The 27,140-nt window shown below is 40.0% G+C and overlaps 2 protein-coding genes across 4 annotated transcripts in view; one reads left to right on the top strand and one right to left on the bottom strand.

Moving 5' to 3' along the window:
* LOC139416523 (contactin 3a, tandem duplicate 1) overlaps window positions 1-16,376 on the top strand; it is a 105,715-nt gene extending 89,339 nt beyond the window's left edge. For 2 of the 3 annotated variants that reach the window (XM_071165225.1, XM_071165224.1), the window contains 11 exons: window positions 482-657; window positions 6,133-6,250; window positions 6,527-6,685; window positions 6,877-7,026; window positions 7,363-7,433; window positions 9,400-9,634; window positions 11,239-11,354; window positions 12,666-12,852; window positions 13,094-13,206; window positions 13,475-13,643; window positions 14,838-16,376. In XM_071165225.1, the coding sequence (XP_071021326.1) occupies window positions 482-657; window positions 6,133-6,250; window positions 6,527-6,685; window positions 6,877-7,026; window positions 7,363-7,433; window positions 9,400-9,634; window positions 11,239-11,354; window positions 12,666-12,852; window positions 13,094-13,206; window positions 13,475-13,643; window positions 14,838-14,929 (1,586 nt within the window). In that variant the 3' untranslated portion in view covers window positions 14,930-16,376. The remainder of the gene's footprint in view (window positions 1-481; window positions 658-6,132; window positions 6,251-6,526; window positions 6,686-6,876; window positions 7,027-7,362; window positions 7,434-9,399; window positions 9,635-11,238; window positions 11,355-12,665; window positions 12,853-13,093; window positions 13,207-13,474; window positions 13,644-14,837) is intronic. The other variant, XM_071165226.1, reaches the window with a different exon arrangement.
* A 7,425-nt stretch (window positions 16,377-23,801) lies between these two features.
* The window catches only part of LOC139417289 (band 4.1-like protein 1), a 97,988-nt gene continuing 94,649 nt past the window's right edge, over window positions 23,802-27,140 (bottom strand). Inside the window, exons 19-22 of the mRNA XM_071166552.1 lie at window positions 26,939-27,004; window positions 24,629-24,718; window positions 24,370-24,450; window positions 23,802-24,190 (exon numbers count right to left, since the gene is read on the bottom strand). Of these exons, the coding sequence (XP_071022653.1) occupies window positions 24,074-24,190; window positions 24,370-24,450; window positions 24,629-24,718; window positions 26,939-27,004 (354 nt within the window). The 3' untranslated portion in view covers window positions 23,802-24,073. The remainder of the gene's footprint in view (window positions 24,191-24,369; window positions 24,451-24,628; window positions 24,719-26,938; window positions 27,005-27,140) is intronic.

The following is a 27,140-nucleotide window of genomic DNA, read 5'->3' as shown; positions in this document are numbered from 1 at the left end:
TTTGGATAGTCCATCTGTAGATGCTCTACAGATGGTCATACTATCAATAAACTATCTGTTGATAAGCAACTACTTGCTAAGGTTAGGTTTAGAATAAGAGCTAGGGTTAAGGTTAGGGTTATGGTTAGGGTTAGTAGACAGAAGGTTGAAATGTTACTGATAGTCTGTAGAGCATCTACAGATGGACAATCCAAATAAAGTGTTATCGGACACGATAATGCCCATTTATTTTACAGGAACAAAGCACAATAATCACAATCTCAGAGGTATAACAGTCCCGGAGTTAACAAGACACCAGAATAGCCCCATGCCTCCAAAGAAAAAACAGTAGAATGGACTCAAACGAAACCCAATAGTGCTATAATACACGTATATACATTTTGTCAATGTAAATAGGCAGAACAAAGTTGATAGTGATAAGAGAAGTGCCCCGCTGTTTCTGTCTGGCCCAGGTAGCTAAACTTGTTTTTGTCTCTTGCAGAGACAACCATTATCACCAGCCCAGCTGGGCATTTGGACGTGACGGTGGGCGAGAGCATCGTCCTCCCCTGCCAAGTCTCCCATGACCCCACGCTCGATTTGAAATTCACCTGGTTCTTCAACGAACAGCTCATCCACTTTGGAAACCACGGGGGCTACTTTGAGAAAGTTGGCGGAGTAAGTGCTTTTGAGTCTGCCTTACACTCATGTGTTTGAATTAAGTCTACTATGATGACCTTTTATAATTACTTGACTTATTTATGTGGTTGTCACTTGTGATTTGCAATCCAATTACATACAGTTGATCATATTAATTTATTTTTACTGTGTATGTTTATATGATGCAAAATTACCAAGGGCAGAGTAGACCTTTTTACAGCATTATGTTATGAGCACAATAACATATACAGTACAACAATGAATACTTTACTGTTGATATATAGTGAATGGACTAGAGGAAGTGTATTGAATGGTTTTCATTCATGAATCATATCAAATTTGTTTTTGCAATTAACAAGAGGGGTCTGCCTGTTTGCCTGTTCCAATTGTTGATAACAACTACTCCTTTGAGAAAACTGCTGCCTAAGGAATTGTCGATTCAATGCTCAGTCAAACATTACATTTGGTCATCTACAGTTGAATGTATTTCTCTTTAATTAGAAAAGCAATTATAATATCTTGGCTGCTTACTACCCACAGTTTGTTCTATATTCCTTCGGCTCATCAGCAATGCCATTAGTTGTGTAATTGTGTTTGCCTCATGGCTTCATTTGAGCGCTTGACTCCCTGCACTAATCACTTGACACAAAGCTGACATGTTGCAGAAAAGTGTGTCTTAAATGCAATGAGTAATTTCATAAAGGTTAAATAGTTCTGTTCATCAAACATTATCTTTGTTGGAGGTACAGTGCCTTCAGAAAGTATTCATACCCCTTGACGTATTCCAAATGTTGTTGTGTTACAGCCTGAATTACAAAAGGATCAAAAATAAAACAATTCTCACCCATCTACACACAATATCCCATAATGACATTGAAAACACGTGTTGGAAATGTAAACACAGAAATATCTCATTTACATAAGTCTTCACTCCCATGAGTCAATACTTTGTAGAAACACATTTGGCGGCGATTACATCTGTGAGTCTTTTTTGGGTAAGTCTCTAAGAGCTTTGCACACCTGGGTTGTACAATATTTGATGGTTGATCGTTGCTTGACAGACATTCTTAAGATTATGCCATAGATTTTCAAGCCAGTGTAGATTTGGTCTTCTTCTTTTGGCTATTGTGTCAAGACCTGGTTACGAACTCGGGTCTCCGGTGTGAGAAACAGTCACTTAACAAACTGAGCCACTAATAGTCGTCAGAACCCAGAAGATGAGGCAGACACAGCAGTACTTGAGACGGTGTTTTAATAAAATAAAAAGGAAAGTCCTTCAGGCAAAAATATAAATCATAAAGAAATTCCAAGAGAAAAAGGTAATCCTCCAAGTCAAAAGGTAAATCCAAAAGGTGGTAGGTACAGCAGAAAAAAGCCTCAAAAGATAATCAAAAATAAACAAGAACAAAAACAGAGTACCGCAAGAGAGTCCAACTGGAGCAACAAATGTTCACAGCATCGCTGGGGCTGGGTGCTAACCTTCAAACACGGAGCAAAGAACTGAGAAAAACTAAGGGTTTAAATACATTCAAGGGAAACGAGGCACAGGTGCAAATACTAACTGGAAACCAGGGAAAACAAAAGGGTCAAAAAGCACAATGGGAGCATCTAGTGGCCAAAACCAGAACAATCCTGGCCAAATCCTGACATATTGTACGGCTGAAAGGTGAATTTGTGTCTGTTGGAAAGCAGACTGAACCAGGTTTTCCTCTAGGATGTTGCACGTGCTTATAGCTGTATTCCATTTATTTATTTATTTTTTAAATTCCTTAGTCCTTGCCAATGACAAGTATATCCATAACATGATGCAGCCATCACCATGATTGAGTACTACTCAGTGATGTAATGTGTTGGATTTGCTCCAAACATACAGCTTTGTATTCAGAACATTTTTTCCCCCTCATTTTTAGGAGTATTATTATTAGTGCCTTGTTGCAAACAGGATGCATGCTTTGGAATACGTTTTTTCTGCACAGGCTTCCTTCTTTTCACTCACATTTAGGTTAGTATTGTGGAGTAACTACAACGTTTTCTCATATCACAACCATTAAAGTATTTTATTTATTTATTTTAAAATAACCATTGGCCTCATGGTGAAATCCCTGAGCAGTTTCCTTCGTCACCGGCAACTGAGTTAGGAAGGACGCCTGTATCTTTGTAGTGACTGGGTGTATTGATACACCATCCAAAGCCTAATTAATAACTTCACCATGCTCAAAGGGATGTTCAACCTCCCTGGTCTATGTGGTTGAATCTGTGTTTGAAATTTCCTGCCGACTGAGGGACCTTACAGATAATTGTATGTGTGGGGGTACAGAGATGGGGTAGTCATTCAAAAATCATGTTAACCACTATTATTGTAGATAAAAAAAACATGAGCTGGCGCACACCCAGAATAATAGTTTGTGTGGAGGTGCTGACTAACGGCGAATAAACTATAAACTAGTCACACTCTCCATGTATAATCTCCCAGCAATTTAATTGGTATTTACCAACGTTTCGGCAGGACGGTACAGAGATGACAACGTTGGTAAATACCCATCCTGGAAGGCACAGTGATGCCGAAACGTTGGTAAATACCCAATAAATTGCTGGGAGATTAAACATGGAGGGTGCGACTTTCTTTATTTTGATAGTTTATAGTTTATTCTCCGTTAGTCTCCGTTGATAACCACTGTTGTACACAGAATGAGTCCATGCAACTTATAATGCAATTTGTTAAGCACATTTCTACTCCTGGACTCATATAGGCTTGCCATGACAAAGGAGTTGAATACTTATTGACTCAAGACATTTCAGCTTACCATTTTTTATTAATTTTTAAAATGTTTTGCAAACAAAATTACACTTAGACATTATAGGGTATTATGTGTAGATCAGTGACACCAAATCTCAATTTTATACATTTTAAATTTTGTCTGTAACACAACACAATGTGAAAAAAGTAAAGGCATATGAATACTTTCTGAAGGCACTGTATATAGTTAACTTAGAAGTGCAAGTGTGTTTTCCAAAACTTAAAATACCTGGCAACAAAATGTCATAATATCAAAAAGTATAATTTGTCATCTAGTGAGAATATTTCTATATCAAAATTAACTTACACCGTCACAACTTAAAGTACACTTTACAAAAGCAGCTAACGCTATCCAAAAGTATTATTAATCATCAAATGAGGTTATCTCACCATTTATTAAATAATGGCTCAACAAATACTAACTATAACCATTAATAGATACACTTTTTCTATGAAACAATGGTACAAGATGGTATTCAAACATTTTATAGACGTGAGCAGCGTTCTCTGAATTAGGATCAAATAGTACAGTTTATTTCAATGGTGTTCAAGCATTTTTTGGAACAATGTCAATTTTCAAAACAGTGTACGTACGACACAGAACTCTGTGGCCTTTTGCAAAACAGTAAATACATGTTTTTATGTACTGTAGTTTCCTTCTAAAAACATTCATAAAAACGATAAGATATTGTCAAAAATGCAATTAACTGCAACAAAAGAACACTTCTGGGAGAACCTATACGGAAATTGATGGCGAATATCGCGCAGCTGAGAGCTGAGTGTACCAAATCACACTGACCAACTTTCTTTGGTCAAATACCGAATTGACTGTCATGCAGAAATGACTTAATCCCTGCGTCTTCTTTGACAGGTAAGTTAAGTGTCGAGTTTAAGTGGTGAGTTTTTTAAAATTGTATATTAAATAGCTAAGTCGTATGGTTTATTTGCTAATATTAATGCATGACAGTCCGTTCTGTCTTTGGCCAAAGAAAGTTGGTCCGTATGATTCGCTTCACTCGGCTCTATACGTCATTGATTTGTCCACCAGGAGTGTCCGTATATCTTCTCCCAACACGACTGTCTAAAAAAAAATCCTATTATAGCAATATATTTTCTTTGCAGTCACTAAATCAGGATGAGGAACACAACTGATATATTAATGTATAGGCCACACCAAAGCAAAGCTCGAATGGATGGTCACAATGTTACAAAATAGGAGTAACCTAAAGTTGCATTAGAGTAACTCAACTTAATTTTCTGCATATTTGCAATGTTGTGAAAAATCCTAAAATGACACAGTCCCAATTACCTAAATATTTCACTATGTTGTACATGAAATAGCACTGATGGAGTGATTTAAGATTTTTCATCACTAGTATTAACTGATTGCTGAAAACAGTGAACACAACTCTTCTGAAGAAAATGTGTTAATATTCTAAGAACACTTAACAGTGAATTTTGTATCCACTGATTCCATTTGTATTCATACTTTTACAAAAGGGCGTCTAAGATATGCAATCCAGATACAAAGGCAAGAAAGTTGTCAGAAGTTTGGAAAATGTATTTGGATATGTTTGGCCACAGTAAAAAAAAATTAAAAAAGATGCTTGTATGTGATTGAGAAACTGTAAAGTAGGAAGAATTTCATAGAAAGGTGTACAAAAATATATGATACTGTTTGGATTGCATATGTGTTCTGTGCTGTATGTAATTTTGTAAATGCTTACAATTCAGTAAACAAATCAAATCTAGTCCTGCAAAAGTACTCCAAACCAAGCAGGTAGTTATGGTACTACAAACCAAATACTGTGAGGTAGTTAGGCCTACTATATACAGTGGGGCAAAAAAGTATTTAGTCAGCCACCAATTGTGCAAGTTCTCCCACTTAAAAAGATGAGAGAGGCCTGTAATTTCCATCATAGGTACACTTCAACTATGACAGACAAAATGAGGGAAAAAAATCCAGAAAATCACATTGTAGGATTTTTTAATTTTGTGTCCTATGTAGAGAGTTGTGTCTACTGTTTTGTGAAAGTGTTTTGTGATAGAAAGTGTATACTGTTATGCAAAAAATGTGTTTATCATTATTGTTTTGGCCATGTGGATCCCAGTTTCGCTCACATGGATCCCAGTTTCCTTACAATGTTCAAGCTAAAACTCTAAGTGCCGCCCACCATATGAGTTACTTACAACTACATTGTAACTTGGGTATTTTGAGGCCCAATAACAAGAAACCATCACAGTAGTATAGTATAGTGAGTGTGAGCTAATGCTCGGCAAAAATGATCTCCTCACAAATGTTGGTCTTCTACGGTCTGAAAGCCTTGGTCGTCTTGACCTCAATCTTATCTATGTGACAAAAGTCATACTAACAAGTACAGTAGAGCAGCTTCAAAGGTCAGCATGTATTATAGCTGACAATTAGAAACAGAAAGGAGTAAAAGGAATGGGACTGAAAATAGCCTTTTCATTCTCTCAGATAGAAACTGTCATCATTAAACGGTCTGAAATATTCAGCCGTTTCTACTGAAGGTCTTTGACTTTTATCATGACTTTCACCTCATATATTGAACACATAACCAATCAAGTGTACTCTCTCATCCTGCTCGTATTTGAAGAAGGGCCTTTTATTTGATATATTTTCTAGAATTCTAACATTTTCCTTACTGCTCTGGTTTGACATTCCTTATGGACAGCGCTCAGCAGGTGACATCATGATCCGTAACATTCAGCTGAGGCATGCTGGGAAGTATACCTGTGCTGTCCAGACCAAGGTGGACAGTGTTTCCATCGCCACCGATGTGGTAGTTAGAGGTATGGCTATGCTGGAGCACCAGTAGCACAAAATGTCACATTGATCTGTTGTAGGATCCAGTAAAAAAAAAGAAATACAATTTGATTTGTGAAATCCCACTTTTGCCACTAACGTAGCAAATGGAAGGTTTAGAATTAAACCTGGAACCTTGGGTTCTCCTACTCTCCAATAAATCAGCCCATAATGTTTAGACCTCTTCGTAAGCTTGTGTTTGAATCATGACTGCTATCTCATGTTGATCAACTAAGATGATGCTGTGATAATGATTTTTCCAGGTGCTCCAGGCCCACCTGTGGAATTCCAGGTGACAGAGATGACAGACAGCACAGCGTCTCTCTCCTGGGGACCGGGTCCTGACAACCACAGCCCAGTCCTCACCCACAACATCCAGGCCCGCACAACTTTTTCACTGGGCTGGCAGGGAGTCATCACAGGTGCGTGTGTGTGTGCACGTGCATCTTTATCTATCACACACACTGTATATTAAATTGAATAATGCACTCACAACATAATCAAGGTTCAAGGTACATCATCACAATTAGCAAACAAAGTTATAGACTGTATTTATATAGCACTAGAAGATCCTGCAACATGCTAATTAAAGGCTATTTGTTGTCCGGGTTAGTTCCTGAACTTCTTGGGGGCAAACAGCTGACAGCCACTGTCATTGACCTCAGTCCGTGGGTGGAGTATGAGTTCAGAGTGCTGGCAACCAACGCCATCGGAACAGGAGAGCCCAGCAAACCTTCCAAAAAAGCCCGGACCAAAGACATGCGTATGTACTGTATCTGCCCCACATAGCTCCCAACACAACGATGAATGCTGAATACTGTAATATAATATGCACAATTTTACCCAATGAATTGTTTGTTTACATTCAAGTTGTGATGCAATATTGTTAATGCATTATTATAGGAAAGTGCAAGAGCTACAGTACAAGCCTATTTCCACTGGGATGTTGATGATTGATGAGAAGGATCTTTTGTTTAAAAACTGCACGGTGACCCCAACAATTAACAGCATTAATTGACAGATGTTTTTCCATGATAATAGTAGGAGGCATGCAGACATTGAAGTTTCTCTATGAAAACAAACACCCTTGATTTTGCAGCTCCCAAGATAACGCCATCCAGAGTGAACGGAGGTGGTGGTGGTCGCTCGGAGCTTGTCATCACTTGGGAGGTAAAGTGAACACTACTAATAAAGATGATCAGCTTGATTGGTAAAGTCATACAGATTCAGCAAAGTGCACTGAATGATATGTTGAAGTAAATTATGAATCAAACATAACCCATTCTCTGACTCCAAGTATGTTTCAGAGCATGCAGGTTGTGCCAATACAGTGCCTTGCGAAAGTATTCGGCCCCCTTGAACTTTGCGACCTTTTGCCACATTTCAGGCTTCAAACATAAAGATATAAAACTGTATTTTTTTGTGAAGAATCAACAACAAGTGGGACACAATCATGAAGTGGAACGACATTTATTGGATATTTCAAACTTTTTTAACAAATCAAAAACTGAAAAATTGGGCGTGCAAAATTATTCAGCCCCCTTAAGTTAATACTTTGTAGCGCCACCTTTTGCTGCGATTACAGCTGTAAGTCGCTTGGGGTATGTCTATATCAGTTTTGCACATCGAGAGACTGACATTTTTTCCCATTCCTCCTTGCAAAACAGCTCGAGCTCAGTGAGGTTGGATGGAGAGCATTTGTGAACAGCAGTTTTCAGTTCTTTCCACAGATTCTCGATTGGATTCAGGTCTGGACTTTGACTTGGCCATTCTAACACCTGGATATGTTTATTTTTGAACCATTCCATTGTAGATTTTGCTTTATGTTTTGGATCATTGTCTTGTTGGAAGACAAATCTCCGTCCCAGTCTCAGGTCTTTTGCAGACTCCATCAGGTTTTCTTCCAGAATGGTCCTGTATTTGGCTCCATCCATCTTCCCATCAATTTTAACCATCTTCCCTGTCCCTGCTAAAGAAAAGCAGGCCCAAACCATGATGCTGCCACCACCATGGTTGACAGTGGGGATGGTGTGTTCAGGGTGTTGCTTTTACGCCAAACATAACGTTTTGCATTGTTGCCAAAAAGTTACATTTTGGTTTCATCTTCCACATGTTTGGTGTGTCTCCCAGGTGGCTTGTGGCAAACTTTAAACAACACTTTTTATGGATATAGCTTATCTTCTTGCCACTCTTCCATAAAGGCCAGATTTGTGCAATATACAACTGATTGTTGTCCTATGGACAGAGTCTCCCACCTCAGCTGTAGATCTCTGCAGTTCATCCAGAGTGATCATGGGCCTCTTGGCTGCATCTCTGATCAGTCTTCTCCTTGTATGAGCTGAAAGTTTAGAGGGACGGCCAGGTCTTGGTAGATTTGCAGTGGTCTGATATTCCTTCCACTTCAATATTATCGCTTGCACAGTGCTCCTTGGGATGTTTAAAGCTTGGGAAATCTTTTTGTATCAAAATCCGGCTTTAAACTTCTTCACAACAGTATCTCGGACCTGCCTGGTGTGTTCCTTGTTCTTCATGATGCTCTCTGCGCTTTTAACGGACCTCTGAGACTATCACAGTGCAGGTGCATTTATACGGAGACTTGATTACACACAGGTGGATTGTATTTATCATCATTAGTCATTTAGGTCAACATTGGATCATTCAGAGATCCTCACTGAACTTCTGGAGAGAGTTTGCTGCACTGAAAGTAAAGGGGCTGAATAATTTTGCACGCCCAATTTTTCAGTTTTTGATTTGTTAAAAAAGTTTGAAATATCCAATAAAAGTCGTTCCACTTCATGATTGTGTCCCACTTGTTGTTGATTCTTCACAAAAAAATACAGTTTTATATCTTTATGATTGAAGCCTGAAATGTGGCAAAAGGTCGCAAAGTTCAAGGGGGCCGAATACTTTCGCAAGGCACTGTAGGTATTTTTACACTACTGGGCCAAACCTAGCTGTATTGAGCTGGCCTGGTTACGCATTCACCAAAGTTGCTAGAACCACGCTGAAGAGGACAATGTGAAAATGTTTTATACGAGCCAGAAAAGTAGTTCCGGTCTGCACGGCAGTATTAGAAGGTAGATGTGTGTATTGTGAATGCACCGATGTACATTTGTGTTTTCACCTCTTTCTGCAGCCTGTCCCTGAAGAGCTACAGAGTGGCCCAGGATTTGGCTATGTGGTAGCTTTCCGACCTCAGGGGGCTCAAGGCTGGATGCAGGCAGCAGTCACCTCCCCCGACGCCTCCAGATACATCTTCAAGAACGAGAGCATCGCTCCCTTCTCTCCGTTTCATGTGAAAGTGGGCGTGTACAATAACAAAGGGGAGGGCCCCTTTGGGCCGGTGGCCACCATCTACTCTGCAGAGGAAGGTACAGTACACTGCCAGACCCTGTTATTTATTTAGGGAATGAATTACGTGAAAATGATTATTTTTTTTCTAACGTTATTGAGATGTTCTATATAACTCTAGAATTCTGAAATCCATCAATACCTCTACAGGGTTCAACACTGTAGAGTATTTTTTGCAAAGTTTAAGTGATGCCAGACCCAGCTGAGTATACAGCATACCTATTCCATCATTCCTTTTCATTTCAGATGCTGTATGTATAGTGCGTATAATAAGTCTACACCTTCCTTGGATTTCTTCACATTTGAATGTGTTACAAAGTGAGGTTAACATTGATTTAGTTGTACTTTTCTTGTCAGCGATCTAGCAAAATACTCTGTAATGTCAAAGTGGAATACAAATTAGAATTATTTTTTAAGATGAATGAAAATGAAACACTAATATACCTGTAACTCGGCCACTCAGGACCATTCACTTCTTGGTAAGCAACTCCAGTGTAGATTTAGCTGTGTTATTGTCCTGCTGAAAGGTGAATTCCTCTCCCGGTGTCTGGTGTAAGCAGACTGAAGCAGGTTATCCTCTAGGATTTTAAAATGTATTTTCATTTTGCCTGTCCCGTTTCTCTTCATCCTGAAAAAGTCTACAGTCTTTGCCGATGTCAAACATACCTATACCATGATGCAGCCACAACCATGTTTGAAAATAAGGAGGCAGTTACTCAGTGATGTGTTGTTGGATTTGCCCCAAACATACAATTTTGCATTTAGGCCAAAAAGTGTATTCCTTTACCTTGTTTTTCATTACTTCAGTGCCTTGTTGCATACATATGCATGTTTTGGAATACTTTTTATTCTGTATATTTGTATTATTGTTTTCACTCTGTCATTTAGGCCATTATTGTGGAGTCACTACAATGTTTTTGATCCATCTTCAGTTTTCTCCCATCACAGCCATTAAACTCTGTAACTGTTTTAAAATCACCAATGGCCTCATGGTGAAATCCCTAAGCAGTTTCCTTCCTGCCCTGCAGCTCAGTTCAGAAGGACGACTGCATCTTTGATGTGTCTGGGTGGTTTAATACATCATCCCCAGCATAATTAGAAACTTGAGCATACGTAAAGATATATTTGATGTGTAATTTGTTATTGTTAACCATCTACCAATCACTGCCCTTCTTTGTGAGGCTTTTGAAAAGCTCTCTGATCTTTATAGTTGAATCTGTGCTTGAAATTCAACGCTTGACTGAAGGACCTTACAGATGATGTATGTATGGGGGACAGAGGAAAGGGTAGTCATTAAAAAATCATGTCACCCCTATTATTTCACACAGATGGAGTCCATATAACTTATTATGTGATTGGTTAAGCCAAATTTGACTTCTGAACTAATTTAGGCTTGCCTCAACAGAAAGATGAATACTTGAACGACTATATAACGACTATATATATATATATTTTAAATGTGTCGAATTTTTACTTCACTTTGATATTATGAAGTGTTTTGTGTAGATCAATGACAAAATATATATTTTTTTAAGTTAAAGGGGATGTAGACTTTCTATAGGCACTTTATTTCTTATTGTCAGCTATCAGTAGTTACACATTCACTGTGTGTGTGTGACCCTAGAGCCCAGCAGAGCCCCGGGTAGGGTGCGGGCCAGGAGTGTGTCGGCATCGGAGGTAGAGGCCACCTGGAAGGCCCTGCCCTGGAGCAACAATAGGAGACGCATCCTGGGCTATGAGGTCAGAGCCCAAACACACTGGACATCATAGACATAAAATTGATAGATCTGACACTGCTTCAGTATTTCTCTTCGTACATGATCAATGGACTATCCAGTATTATGCCTCATTGAATTGTTACATTTATGTAGATTAAATCAACACCCTATACTGTCTGTACAAATATCAGTTAACGTACAGCCACACTGAGACGCATGAACATGGATGAAATCGTGTATGATTGTTCGTTTTTGTCCGTCATTAGTCCTTGAGTCAACTGTTTTCGGATGAGTTCAGATGAGTTTTATCCGTCAAATGTTTTATTTTTTTAATCAAATGTTTTTCTATTTGGCATTTTGAATGATTATACAGATAATACAGACAGAACAGGTAGAGGGCAAAACATAAACGGATCCCCTACCAGATCAAACCTACTTCAACCCCCCATGCTCCAACAGGACAAAAAAGGATCCCGTACCAAATCTAACCCACAGCTTGCATGATATAGAATTTGACCAAATAACAAACAAAACAAAAATATAATCAAACAAAAAAGTAAAGAAGAGTAAAAATAGGGATACAAATTCTAATTTGGGTTGGTTTATGTAGTTATGAAATTATCTGGGTCCATGTCTTCTACAAAGGATAGGAAAGGTGTGCTAGATATTATAAATGTAATTGCAGATCCCCTAACGGAGTAGCACATTTTCCCTAGCTTGAGATGTTGCGTAACTTCCTTTATCCAATGGCTTAAAGTAGAAGGAAACCGATCTTTCCACTTCAATAGTAGAAGACGTCTAGCTAGAAGAGTGGTAAAGGCCAGCATGTTGCCCATAGCAACAGAGGGGCCTCCTGTGGTGCCACTCCGAATAATGAAATAAAGGCAGAAGTTTTTGTAGGTCTCTCCAGTATCTTTGAAAAAGAACAGAAAATTGACATCCAGAAATCTGTCAATTTCAGGCAAACGCCTTTGTGCGTTTTTTGTTATTGTCAGACAATCAGCTCTGTTGTCATTCATCGGGCAACGGATGATTCCCATTGAAAAAGTATTGGCTCACTCCGAAATATTCTAACACAAAATCATAATGTGACCACAGCCTTAGACAAGCATATGAATACTCTGACGTGACAAACTATCCAGCCTACTCTTAACTTCTACCCGGTACAGCCCGAGGAAGATGGGTTCTTCTCTAGGGTTCATCCTACTGGGGAGTTTATGGCCAGTGTGGCTGTGCTTTAAAAATACAGTTGATTGATTTCATTGATGAAAAAATGTTTAAACATATCAGGGATGTTGACCTGTAGTGTTGACTGGTGTGTTTTGAACTGTAGCTGAGGTACTGGGGTGAGAGGGAGAGACAGGAGACAGCCAGTGTGATCAGGACCATGGGTAACCGGACGTCTGTGGTGATCAGAGGCCTGGAGGGCAGCAGAACCTACTTTATCTCCCTCCGAGCGTACAACAGTGCAGGGGTGGGCCCTCACTGTGCCACAGTCAATGTCACCACCAAGAAACCCCGTAAGTACAAAACCTACATTCAAGGATACCTGCCTGCATCCACTCCATAGAGCCTCACCCCCCACCCCCCTCACTTGAAAAAATAAATATTGACCCTGACTCGCTGTGTTTGAATACTCTTTGGACTGGAGACATTTTATGTGGATAGGCCATCTATAAATACCCAACAAACTATCAATAGACCATCAGCATCTATAGATGGACTATCCAAATGAAGTGTTCACATTTTCTTTTCTTCCAGCCCCAAGCCAGGCACCGGTGAAGATCATATGGAACACCTCAAACTCGAAGGTCATCCTCAAATGGGATCATGTTAGAGCTCTGGAGAACGAGTCCGAGGTCACTGGTTACAAAGTACGGGAGTAAACACGTATTTAAACTTTTTTTCTTATTATTTATTAAATGATCCAGTATGTGCTAGGGTTATTCACCTATGTTGAGTTGTTCAGCCCTTGAATGACTGAACAGACTGATTCTTATAAGCAAAGTATATAATAAGCATAGCAGTGTTTCTGAGCACGACAAGGTTGATTCTCGTAGTGATTCTTATACAGTATGTGCACTCTAGGCTATGTTGTGCAGATCCACACTGTGTATGATTTGTGTTGTCACATCTCTCCAGGTGATGTACACACAGGACAGACACAGTCGTCCCAACGTGGTCGAAACCAACACCACGTCTCTGGAGCTGGCGCTACCGGTCAACGAGGACTATGTCATCCAGATCAAACCCTTCAGCGAGGGAGGAGAGGGGAGTAGCAGCAGACAAATCACTATTCCCAGGATAGCAGGTGGGACATTTTGCCTGACACGGTCAGAGCATTGGGCCAGTAACTGAAAGATTGCTAGTTCAAATCCCCATGCTGACAAGTTGAAAAATCTGCCGATGTGCTCTTGAGCAAAGCACTTAACCCCAATTGATCTAGAGTCGCCGTTGATAATGTCTGACCCTGGCCGTGTCCCCACTCTCTGAGGGTGTCTCACGGGGAGTTGGGATATGCAAAAAACACATTTCCAATTCATACTATGTGTATCAATACACACTTGTACATGTGTAAAATAGGACAAATATAAGCACCCACCAAATTATACAATTATTATGAGGGCCAACTGATTTAACATTTTGCATGAGATCATGTAATAATTTTAATTGAAATGACTGAAATAACATTAGGAACAGAACAGAATTGATCTTTTTTTAACACAAGAGCAACATCATATCATTCATTATACATGTAAATATTTAATTGGATTCAATGCAAACAAGTCCAGTATAATGGGCCCTTCTGTCTAACCATTATGATCCAAAATACAGTATAGCGGCGCCACCTCCTGATACATTTGAGCAATAACAACATGGTGGAAAACATTATTGCAGACTAGATGTGCATCTTGACAACCTCACTCATCATGACAACCTATCACTCATTATGTGTTTGTGAGGGTATTCTTAATTCAGTGCAGGGTTGAGGTCAATTCCACGTCAGTAAACTGAAATTCAAATTCACATTTTCCAAAATGCATCTCTACGAGAAATTACATTACATTACCTCACGGGACAAAGTGTTAATAACAGACCTTATTTTTCCCAGTTAGTCGTTAATATCTGTGTAATTATAATCTCGTTTTAAGGTAATACTCCACATATGTAATAGAGGGCTAACAATTCACCAACAGTATAGTAACAGGGATCTGTTTTTCCAAACTCCTCTAGCCTTAAACCCTTTAATTCCAGCACTAGTTACATATTGCTTTCATGGTGCGTAACCGTAAATTGTTACCATACTATTACCATGGTATTACCACTTTCTCCCGTGTTGTAATGCAAAGTGCTAGAGACATTTGGGGAATTGGAATTTCAGTTTACCTCCTGAATTGAAATGGAATTTACCCCAACCCTTATTCAGTGTCTAGAATAAATTGAACTGCATTCTGAACAGCATATACTGTAAGAAACTCGTTAGATTTGACTGGTTCTATTGCAGGTCCAATGGCCATTGGTGCAGCCCCGGAGTTATCAGCGGTATCCATGGTCAATATGCTTGCACTCTATTTCACAGCCAGGACGTTCCTATGACAAACAGCTCCTGGACCACACTGCTTTCCATGAGGACACTGGACAAAGAGGCCATGTATCTTCTTCCTCTAACAGATACCCCCTTTGTTGACAATATATTTCCCTCAAACCTTTCATGGGAGATATTGAAAGTCCAGCTTGGAAACTGTTGTTACATAAGCAGCGTTGATAAACGCTGAAATTACGTTGTTACCGCTTTCTGTCTTTTTAAAATGTTTTCCGTAAATGGATAATCTCAAAAGCGTTTCTTTATGAAGACAAGGAGATACGATGCACAAGAAGCTGTGTACGTTTCAGGAACCCCTGTGAGAGCTTGGGTCCCCCCCCCCCCAAAAAGGAGACTGCTACTTTCTAACATAATTTGGATAAGGGTACAACTGGCGAGTTAAGGTGCCGCTGACCCTGGACAGTGTGAAGGGAATTAACTCACACACATGAAATGAAGCTACGTTCAAGAGACCCATACCTGCAGTGATGATTGTCATTCCCTGAATCCTCAAAGACTGTATCTAGGACACCTACTGTACTGAAAAGGTTAAGAAGAGAAAACCTTGTTTCACTGGTGACCCCTGCAACTACCAGGGCGTCTTGACAAACCTCGTTATGTTATGGCCTGGTTCGGGACCTATGTTCCTTTTCCTGGAAACTGCACTTACTCTTACATAACATAAAATATAATATTAGGTGCCATTTAGCAGACGCTTTAGTCCAAAGCGATTTATAGTCATGCGTGTGTACATTTTACGGATGGATGGTCCCAGGAATCAAACCCACAATCCTGCCGTTGCAAGCGCAATGCTCTACCAACTGAGCGACAGAGGACCACATATATCGTTATATATGGACTGTTATATACAGTATAAATTATAACATTTTGAGCCAACATGGTTCCCATCCACCCAGCCTCATAATACTGGCAGCTGCAGTACAGTCAGCACCAAAATGGCTTCTGGTAGGAACTACAGTGTGGTGGAAAACTGATAGATGGATGTCTTTTCTCTCCTCACCTTTCCCTCCATTACAAGTGCATAAATAGCCACGCTAAGCTGTGTGAGCCAATTTCTTGTACACTGTATGTATGAAATCCTCAGGTCCCAAAATGAGCCTTATGTCTATTATCATTGTTGTTTTTATTGTTATTATTATTACCATGTTACTATTATTTATTAATCACATGTGTGTATCCAGATATTGTTTATTAGAAATGATTCCAATTTTATTAAATGAGAACATGGTTCCTTTGGACCATTTTTATGTTTTATGTTTGATCATTAGTGCTCAGATATGCCTTTTTTCTTATGTCTTTCATGATTTGCATTGTAAAAGAAGTGGCAGTGTTTATTGAGTTTTTCAAACATTGTGCATATTCCTACAGTCAACTGCTGTTTGGCATGAAAGTGGTCAATGTAAGTGGCTTGGAATATTTTAATGGATCAACCTGCTTTTAATAAACATAATGACATTTTGTTTGCTTCTTTTCTGAGGGGAAATGTGATCCGATCTAATGTATTATTATTTACCATAGCAATAGTGAGAATACAGATGGACAAGTTCAAACAATGTGTTCGAATGTTGGATGTATGGCACTGTATAGGCCTACCATTTTGAAAAGTTAAATACATACTCTTCAGAAGATATGTTTGCTATATATTTGCCATGAAAAGACAAGTCTTGGCATTAGGGAGGTTATGTGAAATACAGTGCCACATTGTATAAATATGACGTTGAAGACAAGATGTAAATAATCAAACAAACAGTATACAAATTATCCTGATATCATATGGTGGAATACGGATGCCACAACTCAGAAAAACATCCACAAGAAAAATGGTGATTCATGGACAGAGAACAGAGGATCTCACTCTCGTCGTGCTCTTTTCATTTAGTTTATTAATGTATGGAATGCAAGTTCACTGTACAGCAAAGACACAGCACCAAGCAATGGGGAGCAGCACAGAGCAAACATGATGTGAACTGAGTAGAGGAGGGCTATACAGATATTGGTGAGCTGAGGGGTCTGGGAGGGTTCCGAGGTCAGCCAGAAGTCATCCAATCAGGGTTCGGCACAGGGCGATGGTCTCGCCAACGCCTCTGATTAATCATGGCTGGTTTGATTACTTGTCCAAGTTGCCAGGTTACTTCAACATGTAGGATGAAGTTGCCCTTAGATACTGATCTAAGGTCATGATTAAGGTTAGGACTTGGGTAGGGTAAACTGATGCTAGATGCACCCAATGCAGACTGCCCGGCAAGCTATCTAGAGCTCATTGAAACTCTCTAGTGTACAGTAGTAACATTGCCACTTATCTGAAACCAATTTAATCCTCAGAATACTGTACAAAGGAATGAATGGCTGTTGACATTGGTTTCGCCACTCCTAACCCCCACATTGATTTTGCCACTGTGATTTGTAAAATATATCGAACATAAATGCAAAAACTTGGCTGTCTAATGAGATTCAACAGTTACACACCACACACCTGGTAACAGTTGAGTTATGTGTCCCAAAGCCAACTTTAACTTGTCATAATCCTAACATGGCACCTTCAGCTCAACCTATGATTTTTCGTCTAAATGCATTAACTCGGGAGTAGCTTAGAGGGTTGTAAGAGGGTACCTGACAAGTAATACTCTGACAGGATATATACATTAGTCTTGCCATATCACGTTTGTGACATTTTTGTTGGCTTTCTGGCACATAGTTCATCTAAAGTATATCCTCGATTACAAAACTGTTGGAAGTAGTTCCTTCATACAAATACAGAAGTGTCACTACTACCAAACATTATCACAGCACACTTTTCATACAGTAGGAAACATAGGCCATGGTATCCCTCACACACTCAAAATATAACCAGACCAAAACACACTAAAAGCAAATGAGGGATTGAGATACCAGGTATCACTGGAACACTTTGCTTGAAGGAGGATAAATAAGGGTTTCTATTTATAATGCCATATAGCCACTGCAAGAGGCCTGGTAAATGTCCATATAAAACTTGAATCCATGTAACACACAGTAAGTCATCCCTGAAAATGGCATAAACGCCACCAGGATAAAAATCATTAGCAATTACTAATGTCATGATAGTTGTTAAATGTGTATGTAGATGGATGGAGAATCTTATGTATGCCCCTTCAAGTGCAGTGATAGCACTTTACAGCACTCCTATTATTTAATGGAGTCAACCAAATGTGAACATGTTGTGGGACCTCGGGATTGGCAAACCCTCTGTTATCATGACTGAATTTGTTGAGTTATCTTTTTCCCCCCGATTCTGAATTGAAAACACTGTATGCTAATAATATCTTCCATTTCCCTTTTCCAGTTACAGAGTTTCATTTCCTGCAGATGGAGTCTACAGTTAGAACAGACATAATGCAGACCTTTTCATTTCACTGACATCTAGGCCGGGATTCAATCTGAGGCGCATTGTTGAACTCATGACATTTCAAGGTCATTTCCAATTGAGCAGACATTTTCAGCAGCTACAGTCAATGAGGTCTCCTCGGGAACGTTGCCTTTAAAGATCGAATACACAATAGGGGGAACAGCGCCACTGTCCGCCCCACGGCTGTTGTTATTGTTTTGGTTTTGTCGACGAAGCAGAAGTGGGGAGCGTCATGCATCATGAAAAACAAATGCAGTACATATAGTATGCCACTGTTCTATCCTGTGTGCAATGATGTCATGGGAAAAAAACAGTGTCTGTTGTTTGCAGTAACTTATTTGTTGTGGCAGTTTCACCATTAAGAATTTTAGTTTTTATGGGCGCATTGTCAACATCGCTCTAAAACGTGCCTCGGATTGAATCCCAGCCATAACCTATGTTGGACATTTACTGATGTACAGTTGAAGTCGGAAGTTTACATACACCTTAGCCAAATACATTTTAACTCAGTTTTTCACAATTCCTGAAATTTAATCCTAGTAAAAATGTCTGTCTTAGGTCAGTTAGGGCCAGCACTTTATTTGAAGAATGTGAAATGTCAGAATAATAGCATAGCGTGATTTATTTCAGCGTTTATTTCTTTCATCACATTCCCAGAGGGTCAGAAGTTTACATACATTCAATTAGTATTTGGCAGCATTGCCTTTAAATTGTTTAACTTGGGTGAAAGGTGTCAGGTAGCCTTCCACAAACTTCCCACAATAAGTTGGGTGAATGTTGGCCAATTCCTCCTGACAGAGCTGGTGTAACTGAGTCAGGTTTATAGGCCTCCTTGCTCGCACATGCTTTTTCAGTTCTGCCCACAATCTTTTTATGGGATTGAGGTCAGGGCTTTGTGATGGCCACTCCAACACCTTGACTTTGTTGTCCTTAAGCCATTTTGCCACAACTTTGGAAGTATGCTTGGGGTCGTTGTCCATTTGGAAAGTCCAAGCTTTAACTTCCTGACTGATGTCTTGAGATGTTGCTTCAATATATCCACATAATTGTCCTTCCTCATGTTGCCATCAATTTTGTGAAGTGCACCAGTCCCTCCTGCAGCAAAGCACCCCAACAACATGATGCTGTCACCATCGTGCTTCACGGTTGGGATGGTGTTCTTCATCTTGCCAGCCGCCCCCTTTTTCCTCCAAACATAACGTTGGTCATTATGGCCAAACAGTTATATTTTTGTTTCATCAGACCAGAGGACACTTCTCAAAAAGTACGATCTTTGTCCCCATGTGCAGTTGCAAACCGTAGTCTGGCTTTTTTATGGCGAGTTTGGTGCAGTGGCTTCTTCCTTGCTGAGTGGCCTTTCAGGTTATGTCGATATAGGACTCGTTTTTACTGTGGATATAGATACTTTTGTACCTGTTTCCTCCAGCATCTTCACAGGGTCCTTTGCTGTTGTTCTGGGGTTGATTTGCACTTTTCGCACCAAAGTACGTTCATCTCTAGGAGACAGAACGCGTCTCCTTCCTGAGCGTTATGACGGCTGCGTGGTCCCATGGTGTTTCTACTTGCATACTATTGTTTGTACAGATGAACGTGGTACCTTCAGGCGTTTAGAAATTGCTCCCAAGGATGAACCAGACTTGTGGAGGTCTACAATTTCTTTTCTGAGGTCTTGGCTGTTTTATTTTGATTTCCCCATGATGTCTTGCAAAGAGGCACTGAGTTTGAAGGTAGGCCTTGAAATACATCCACAGGTACACCTCCAATTGACTCAAATGATGTCAATTAACCTATCAGAAGCTTCTAAAGCCATGACATAATTTTCTGGAATTTTCCAAGCTGTTTAAAAGCACAGTCAACATAGTGTATGTAAACTTCTGACCCACTGGAATTGTGATACAGTGAATTATAAGTGAAATAATCTGTCTGTAAACAATTGTTGGAAAAATTACTTGTGTCATGCACAAGTAGATGTCCTAACCGACTTGCCAAAACTATAGTTTGTTAACAATACATTTGTTGAGTGGTTGAAAAACAAGTTTTAATGACTCCTAAGTGTCATTATGTAAACTTTCGACTTCAACTGTAGCTAGCTACTGTGATATTTCATACTGCCTTAAGGTCTCTTCTACTTTGCATAATACTATAACATTGTATCTATACAGTAGGTATTCTAGTGGTTTAATTTAATTTCATAATGAATGTCTTTATCATGCAAACATTATCTAAAATACTTGTTTCATTTAAAAGGTAGCTCATTTGGCATATTTAATAAGGTTCTAATGTGAATCTCTAAATATTTCCTACTGTAGATAGCCACAGCAGAAAGTGACTGTATCTCTAACGGTTGGAAGGGGACCTGACCTTGGATCATTTTAGAACAGAAACATGCTCAAAATGTATACTTTCACAATTTTTATAAATACCCAACAGGCACATTCTATTGATCAGAGGTTCATAAGCACTCCATTCATATACATCCAAATGTCTACACAGATCAACTTCAATAACAAGTAAACCATCATCATAATACAGTAACGTCAATTGTGTTCTTAAAACAAAAATGCCCAATTGCAAGAGTTCAAGGTAGGGTCTGCCAAGATGTCAGCCAAATGCCCGAATTGTGGATTAAAGAAAAAGCAAGATATCTTGAGAAAGCCTATTTATCCGAGATTGTTAACAGCTCTTCTCCTCTGTTGTATGATGGTGAGGATGCGCCATTGCAGGGAGAAAAGTTCAACTTTGACCTTTCTGTGTTAGCTGTGGTGCCCCTTTCTCTACTCTGGCACATTTGGCATCGTCGAGTTAGTGCCACCAAACCAGCGCCGCGATTTACGGACCTCGCTGGTGCAGAGTAGCCTACTGTTCTCAAATCTCCTGCAATCTGTGTATCCTCTGGCATTCCCATAACCATTCTCACTGTTACAGAAATGGGCCAAAGCACAGTTATGGACTTTGCTGGTTTAGCGAGTATATAAAACTAAGGGAAGGTTTTCCTGTTCATGAAAACCTGCTTTACTGCATGCACGTCAACAGTACTGGACCTACAACTAATGGATACACGTTTTTTTTCTCTTAACAAACTACGTAGATATGTAAGCACACTCTAGATTTAATCAAGATCCGCATTATAGCGCAATTAAAATATAAAGGTAATTTACAATTGAGCCGACATACTGTTTGCAGCGTTTACAGATAATGTAGTCTCAGCGAATCCAGGAACATTGCCTTTAAATTTCAATTGTGCTTTAGCGTCGATTTTCTGCTGTCCAGATTTAATCTAGGCCTCAGTAGGCATTAGAGTTGGATCTGAGGTCTAGAATGGTGGGTGGAATTTACTTAGTAGGACTTTGGACCACATTGTAGTCCTATAGTCTGCCAGATTATCTCATACCCCTGTAATAAAAATGTCCTGCACTTCAAGTGTGGCATTGGTGTGGGTTGTGACGGCAGTGAGACTCTAAAGTGATATGATGGGATGAGCACATAAAAGAGACAACAGCTCCTAAGATTTGGATCCACTTGACATTCAGGCAAAAACCTTCCCATTTAATTTCCTTAGAGGATACTATGCAGAGGCAAGCTGAGAACAGTTTGGTGGTCTAGATAGGATACAGCTTATATCAAATTAATCTCGCCCACCAGCTGGCTCTCTCTCTGTCGAACCGTCTGGTTTCCGAGCACCTCAGAAAAGGACTTGACTGGAAGCCTATGGCAGGAGCGGAGAAACAACCACTGGTTTTAATTGGCTGATCTCTCAGTCCATCACCATTTAGTGCAACCCTTAGAACCTCCCCGTAAGTGTGCTGCATTCGGGGGCCAGTATTGTTTTTGTGTTTGTGTGTAACAAAGCTATGGCTAGCTGTTAGCATGAACGTCGATATGTTCCTACTACCTGGGTTATGGGGAGTTATTTCCATGGTGCACCATAACAAATACTTTTCTCCCTCGATTTGGAACCACATCTCATAGTCGTGTGATTTGCTCAGAATTTGAATTGATTATCATGTCACTCAGTAAATCTACACCCCTTCACAGTCCCACACTGTTGCCAGGCTCTATGTTCCAGAAATTCGAGCCTGTGGACAAGTTTTATTATGTGCATTTTAGCTAACCCTAACCCTTAACCTAACCTTAGCCTAATTCTCCTAACCTGCTACATTAATTATCCTAACCTATCTAGTCAAAACCCAGTTGTTTGGCTTGAGTGTTGAGACCAGTGCAGACAAGTGTACTAGGTGTAGACTGAAACTTTCCAGCAGTGAAACAAGGAATTCTGGCATTATTTTGTCATTCAACCTGTTAGTTCTTAGTACCAAGACTGCCATCATTTATGACATTTCCATATCTAGCCATCCATGTCTGTATTTCACCTTGTCTAAATATCAGGCTGTTACCATGGTTACTCCATGGCTATCAGTCTGAAAGAAGTCGCTGTAAAAAAGACGCAATAGTCTCTACCAGACAGAATGTTGAATAAAATGATATTTAAACATACTTTACCAGTTGTCTTTTTGGCGGTTGGAAGTGGAGATAAAATGGCCACAGGAAAGTACTATTAGCCCAACTTTCTGGGGCGCCGGTAGGTATATGGCTATGTTGGCTTGTAATTCCGGTGAGTATTTTCAATCATGTGATGCATTTCACGTGATGCACAATATGTAAACAATAGCCGAATGTAACCAAACGTTGTCAACCGAAGCACGTTTCCTCGTAATCAGCTGGAAGTGTTTGCTGTTCGGTCTGTGGTTAGGTTCAGTGCAAATTGAGTCAGTATTGAAAATACAAACCGGAAATATACAGACCAGCGTACTGAAGGTCGGGTTGATAACGTTCCCCTATGGATATGTTGTATCAGATTACCTCCGACATAGGAAAAATAATAATTGGACAACAGGTAAAGTGAGTTGAAGTGTTTTCAACATTTTGACTTGTAATGTGACTGTTCGGGAATGCTGAGCCAACATGCTAGAGACGAGTATGTAAGTATTTCACTCTCAGATTCTAAGAGGCTATATTTCACCATATCACCGCCAGAGCAAAGATTCATAAATAAAGGGTTGGATTTAAAGGAGTCCTGTTACTATGGTAGACAACAGGGAAGTATATGGGTTGGCCCAGTGGGCAAGAGTAGTAAGGGTGAGGGATTGAAACGTGTGTGGCTGTGTGTGTCGGAGCCCCACTAGCAGTGGTCACAGCAGTGTGGTTGTCTCAGGTAGCTCAGGCACCAACAGGTCTGCTCCTGAGGGGGGCGCTCATGTCCCAGGAATCAGGACTATAGGAGAGATGAGACAGTTCATTGTTTAAAACAGGGATGGGCAACTTTGATGGGGATGGTGCCACACAAAATCTGAACTCATAATGAGGGCCCCCCCCCCCCCCGGCCAGATAGCTGGCCGCTAGACTAACTTACCAATCTAAAACATGTTAGCTGACATGGGCTAATTGAGTGATGGTCAGTGACTGACATAACAAGATGAAAACTGTTGATGCACAACAACCACATTTCGAAATTGCACCTTGTGTATTCTATTATTCTGCCTTGCAACAGTAACAGTTGAGACCCCGACTGAGTTCCCTACCCCCCGCGAAATGATCCGAGGGCCTTTAAATGGGGTGGCCGCCAGTTGCCCATCCCTGGTTTAAAGTATGACACCAGATGAAAGGAACTACCAACCTTTCATGCAGAGAGGTTATGGAGATTCGATTCACAATAGAAACCTGTCATTGTTTAATGTTTTGAAGACCCCTGTACCTAAGATGTCCCATGTGGATTCTCAGTGGACGATTCTGTTTCCTTGACAACTACTGCCTTGGTGACCAACATGTCCGGATGCTGTTGCTTGGCTTCCTGTATCGCAATAGCGAGGGCCTGTGAAGGAACAAATTATATGACATGAATGTCAACTGCTTACTATGTAGAGTCTGGTGTATGTCAAGTAATGAATACTCTATGAGCACTTTTAAGACGACACATCCCCTGCTGTATCTATGGCTTATAGGTTACTGCGTTACAGAGGTCATGTTGTCCTTAAGCTGCAGTCTGCTCACCTGCTCCTGGTCAACATCATCATCTCCTGTGATTATGATCCTCTTCTCAATTCTGGTCTCTGAATAGCCCCCTTTCACCGTCTGGAACACACAACACATTTCTTTGGAACATTTGCCAAATTGAACACACCTTTGCTGTTGCTTATACTTCTACAGCTAGAGAAAAGGTGTGTGCAATTTGGCAAACATTATAAGATCAATGGAAACTAATAATACTGAAGGTACTGAATACTTCAGACCATTTGACAATTGTTGATACCTTGGTGACATGCGTGGTTGCAGAGGTAACATTCTCAGTAACAAGTATTGGAGATCCAGAGGCCTCTCTTCCCAACGTACACATGTGCACCTGTCAGGATGTCAGGACACATGGGGGGAAAAAAGCATTAATGACATCATGATCATACATGGACACAGTCAGTTCAAATACATGTGAATTTGAGAACCTGGTATTTAAAAATATGTTATTTTATTTGAGTATTTGAATGGTTGTTATAATAATTATAATAATAATAGTCTGCCAAATTGTGTTTGACAGGATTTTCAAATACTTACATGTATTTCAAATACCTAGGTTAAATTGATGGGAGTGTATTTAAATCGTTGTATTTGAGTTTTTCAAGTACTTTCCTAGTGTAGTTCCAAATAAATTCAAATATTCATTCCACCACTAGCTTAATACTTACATTGAATGTATGTGAAAGTAATTGAGATATTTGAAACCCAGGTCTAATGGACACACATGCACACACGCATGCAGATACACAAACAGACACACCTATACATGATATAAATTAAATACATACGGAAAGTATTCAGACCCCTTAAGTTTTTCCACATTTTGTTATGTTACAACCTTATTCTAAAATTGATAAAATACAACATTTTCCTTAACATTCTACACACAATACCCCATAATGACTTTTGGTTTTTAATATAATGTTTTTTTAGAAAGGTTTGCAAAAACAGAAATACCATATTTACGTATTCAGACCCTTTGCTATGAGACTCAAATTGAGCTCAGGTGCATCCTGTTTCCATTGATCATCCTTGAGATGTTTCTACAACTGTATTGGTAAATTCAAAAGATTGGACATGATTTGGAAAGGCACACACCTGTCTATATAAAGGTCCCACAGTTGACAGTGCATGTCAGAGCAAAAACCAAGACAAGGTCGAAGGAATTCTCTAGAGAGCTCCGAAACAGTATTGTGTTGATGCACAAACCTGGGGAAGGGTACCAAAAAATGTCTGCAGCACTGAAGGTCCCCAAGAACACAGTGGCCTCCTTCATTCTTAAATGGAAGACGTTTGGACCACCAAGACTCTTCCTAGAGCTGGCCGCCCAGACAAACTGAGCAATCAGGGGAGAAGGGCCTTGGTCAGGGAGGTGACCAAGAACCCAGTGGTCACTCTGATAGAGCTCCAGAGTTCCTCTGTGGAAATGTGAGAACCTTCCAGAAAGACAACCATCTCTGCAGCACTCTACCAATCAGGCCTTTATAGTAGAGTGGACAGATGAAAGCCACTCCTCAGTTTAAAGGCACATGACAGCCCATTAAAAGTTTGAAAGAAGGCACCTAAAGAACTCTCACACCATGAGAAACAAGATTCTCTGGTCTGATTAAACCAAGATGTAACTTTTTGGGCTGAATGCCAAGCATCACGTCTGGAGGAAACCTGGCACCATCCCTACGGTGGAGCATAGTTGTGGCAGCATCATTCTGTGGGGATGTTTTTCAGCGGCAGGAACTGGGAGACTTGTCAGGATAAAGGGAAAGATGAACGGAGCAAAGTACAGAGAGATCCTAGATGAAAATCTGCTCCCGAGTGCTCAGTACCTCAGACTGGGGCAAAAGTTCACCTTCCAACAGGATGACGACCTTAAGCTCACAGCCAAGACAATGCAGGAGGGATTTGGGACAGGTCTCTGAATGTCCTTGAGTGGCCCAGCCAGAGCCCGGACTTGAACCCCATCAATCTTCTCTGGAGAGACCTGAAAATAGCTGTGCAGCGACGCTCCCCATCCAACCTGACAGAGCTTGAGAGAATCTGCAGAGAAGAATGGGAGAAACTCGCCAAATACAGGTGTGCCAAGCTTGTAGCGTCATACAGAGGAAGACTCAAGGCTGTAATCGATACCAAATGTGCTTCAACAAAGTACTGAGTAAAGGGTCTGAATACTTATGTAAATGTGATATTTCATTTTTATTTTATACATCTGCACAAATGTATCAATCTGTTTTTGCTTTGTTATTATGGGGATTGTGTGTAGATTGATGAGGGGGGAAAACTATTTAATACATTTTAGAATAAGGCTGTAATGTAACAAAATGTGGAAAAAGTCAAGGGGTTTGAATACTTTCCGAATGCACTGTATATACATATTAAACTGAACAATGCAAACATACTTATACATAGATACACAGTCAGGCATACACATTCAAAAGATTTGATTCACTCTAACACATCTAATTCTAACAATCTCATTCAAACACAGAGGGAGAAGTAGGTTTACAATCTGTGTGCTGGAGTTAAAATTGGACAGGTCAGGTAATAATGTACTCACAGGGGAAACACCTTCTGTTGTTGAATAAGAAGTCTCGCCTATACTGCTTACAGTCACACCATGATCCTGAAAAAGACAGAAAACCCGATGTGATGCCCGCTCATGGTTTGAATGTCAGACTTTCAAATATGTCAGACAGACCATTTTACGATCAGTCGAGATATAATGCATTATACTCTCTGTGCTTTCAAATTATTATAGG

This window comes from Oncorhynchus clarkii, chromosome 9, assembly GCF_045791955.1.
Source record: "Oncorhynchus clarkii lewisi isolate Uvic-CL-2024 chromosome 9, UVic_Ocla_1.0, whole genome shotgun sequence".
NCBI lineage: Eukaryota > Metazoa > Chordata > Actinopteri > Salmoniformes > Salmonidae > Oncorhynchus > Oncorhynchus clarkii.
Note: the sequence above shows the minus strand (reverse complement) of the source record. Positions and strands in the feature narration are given on the sequence as shown.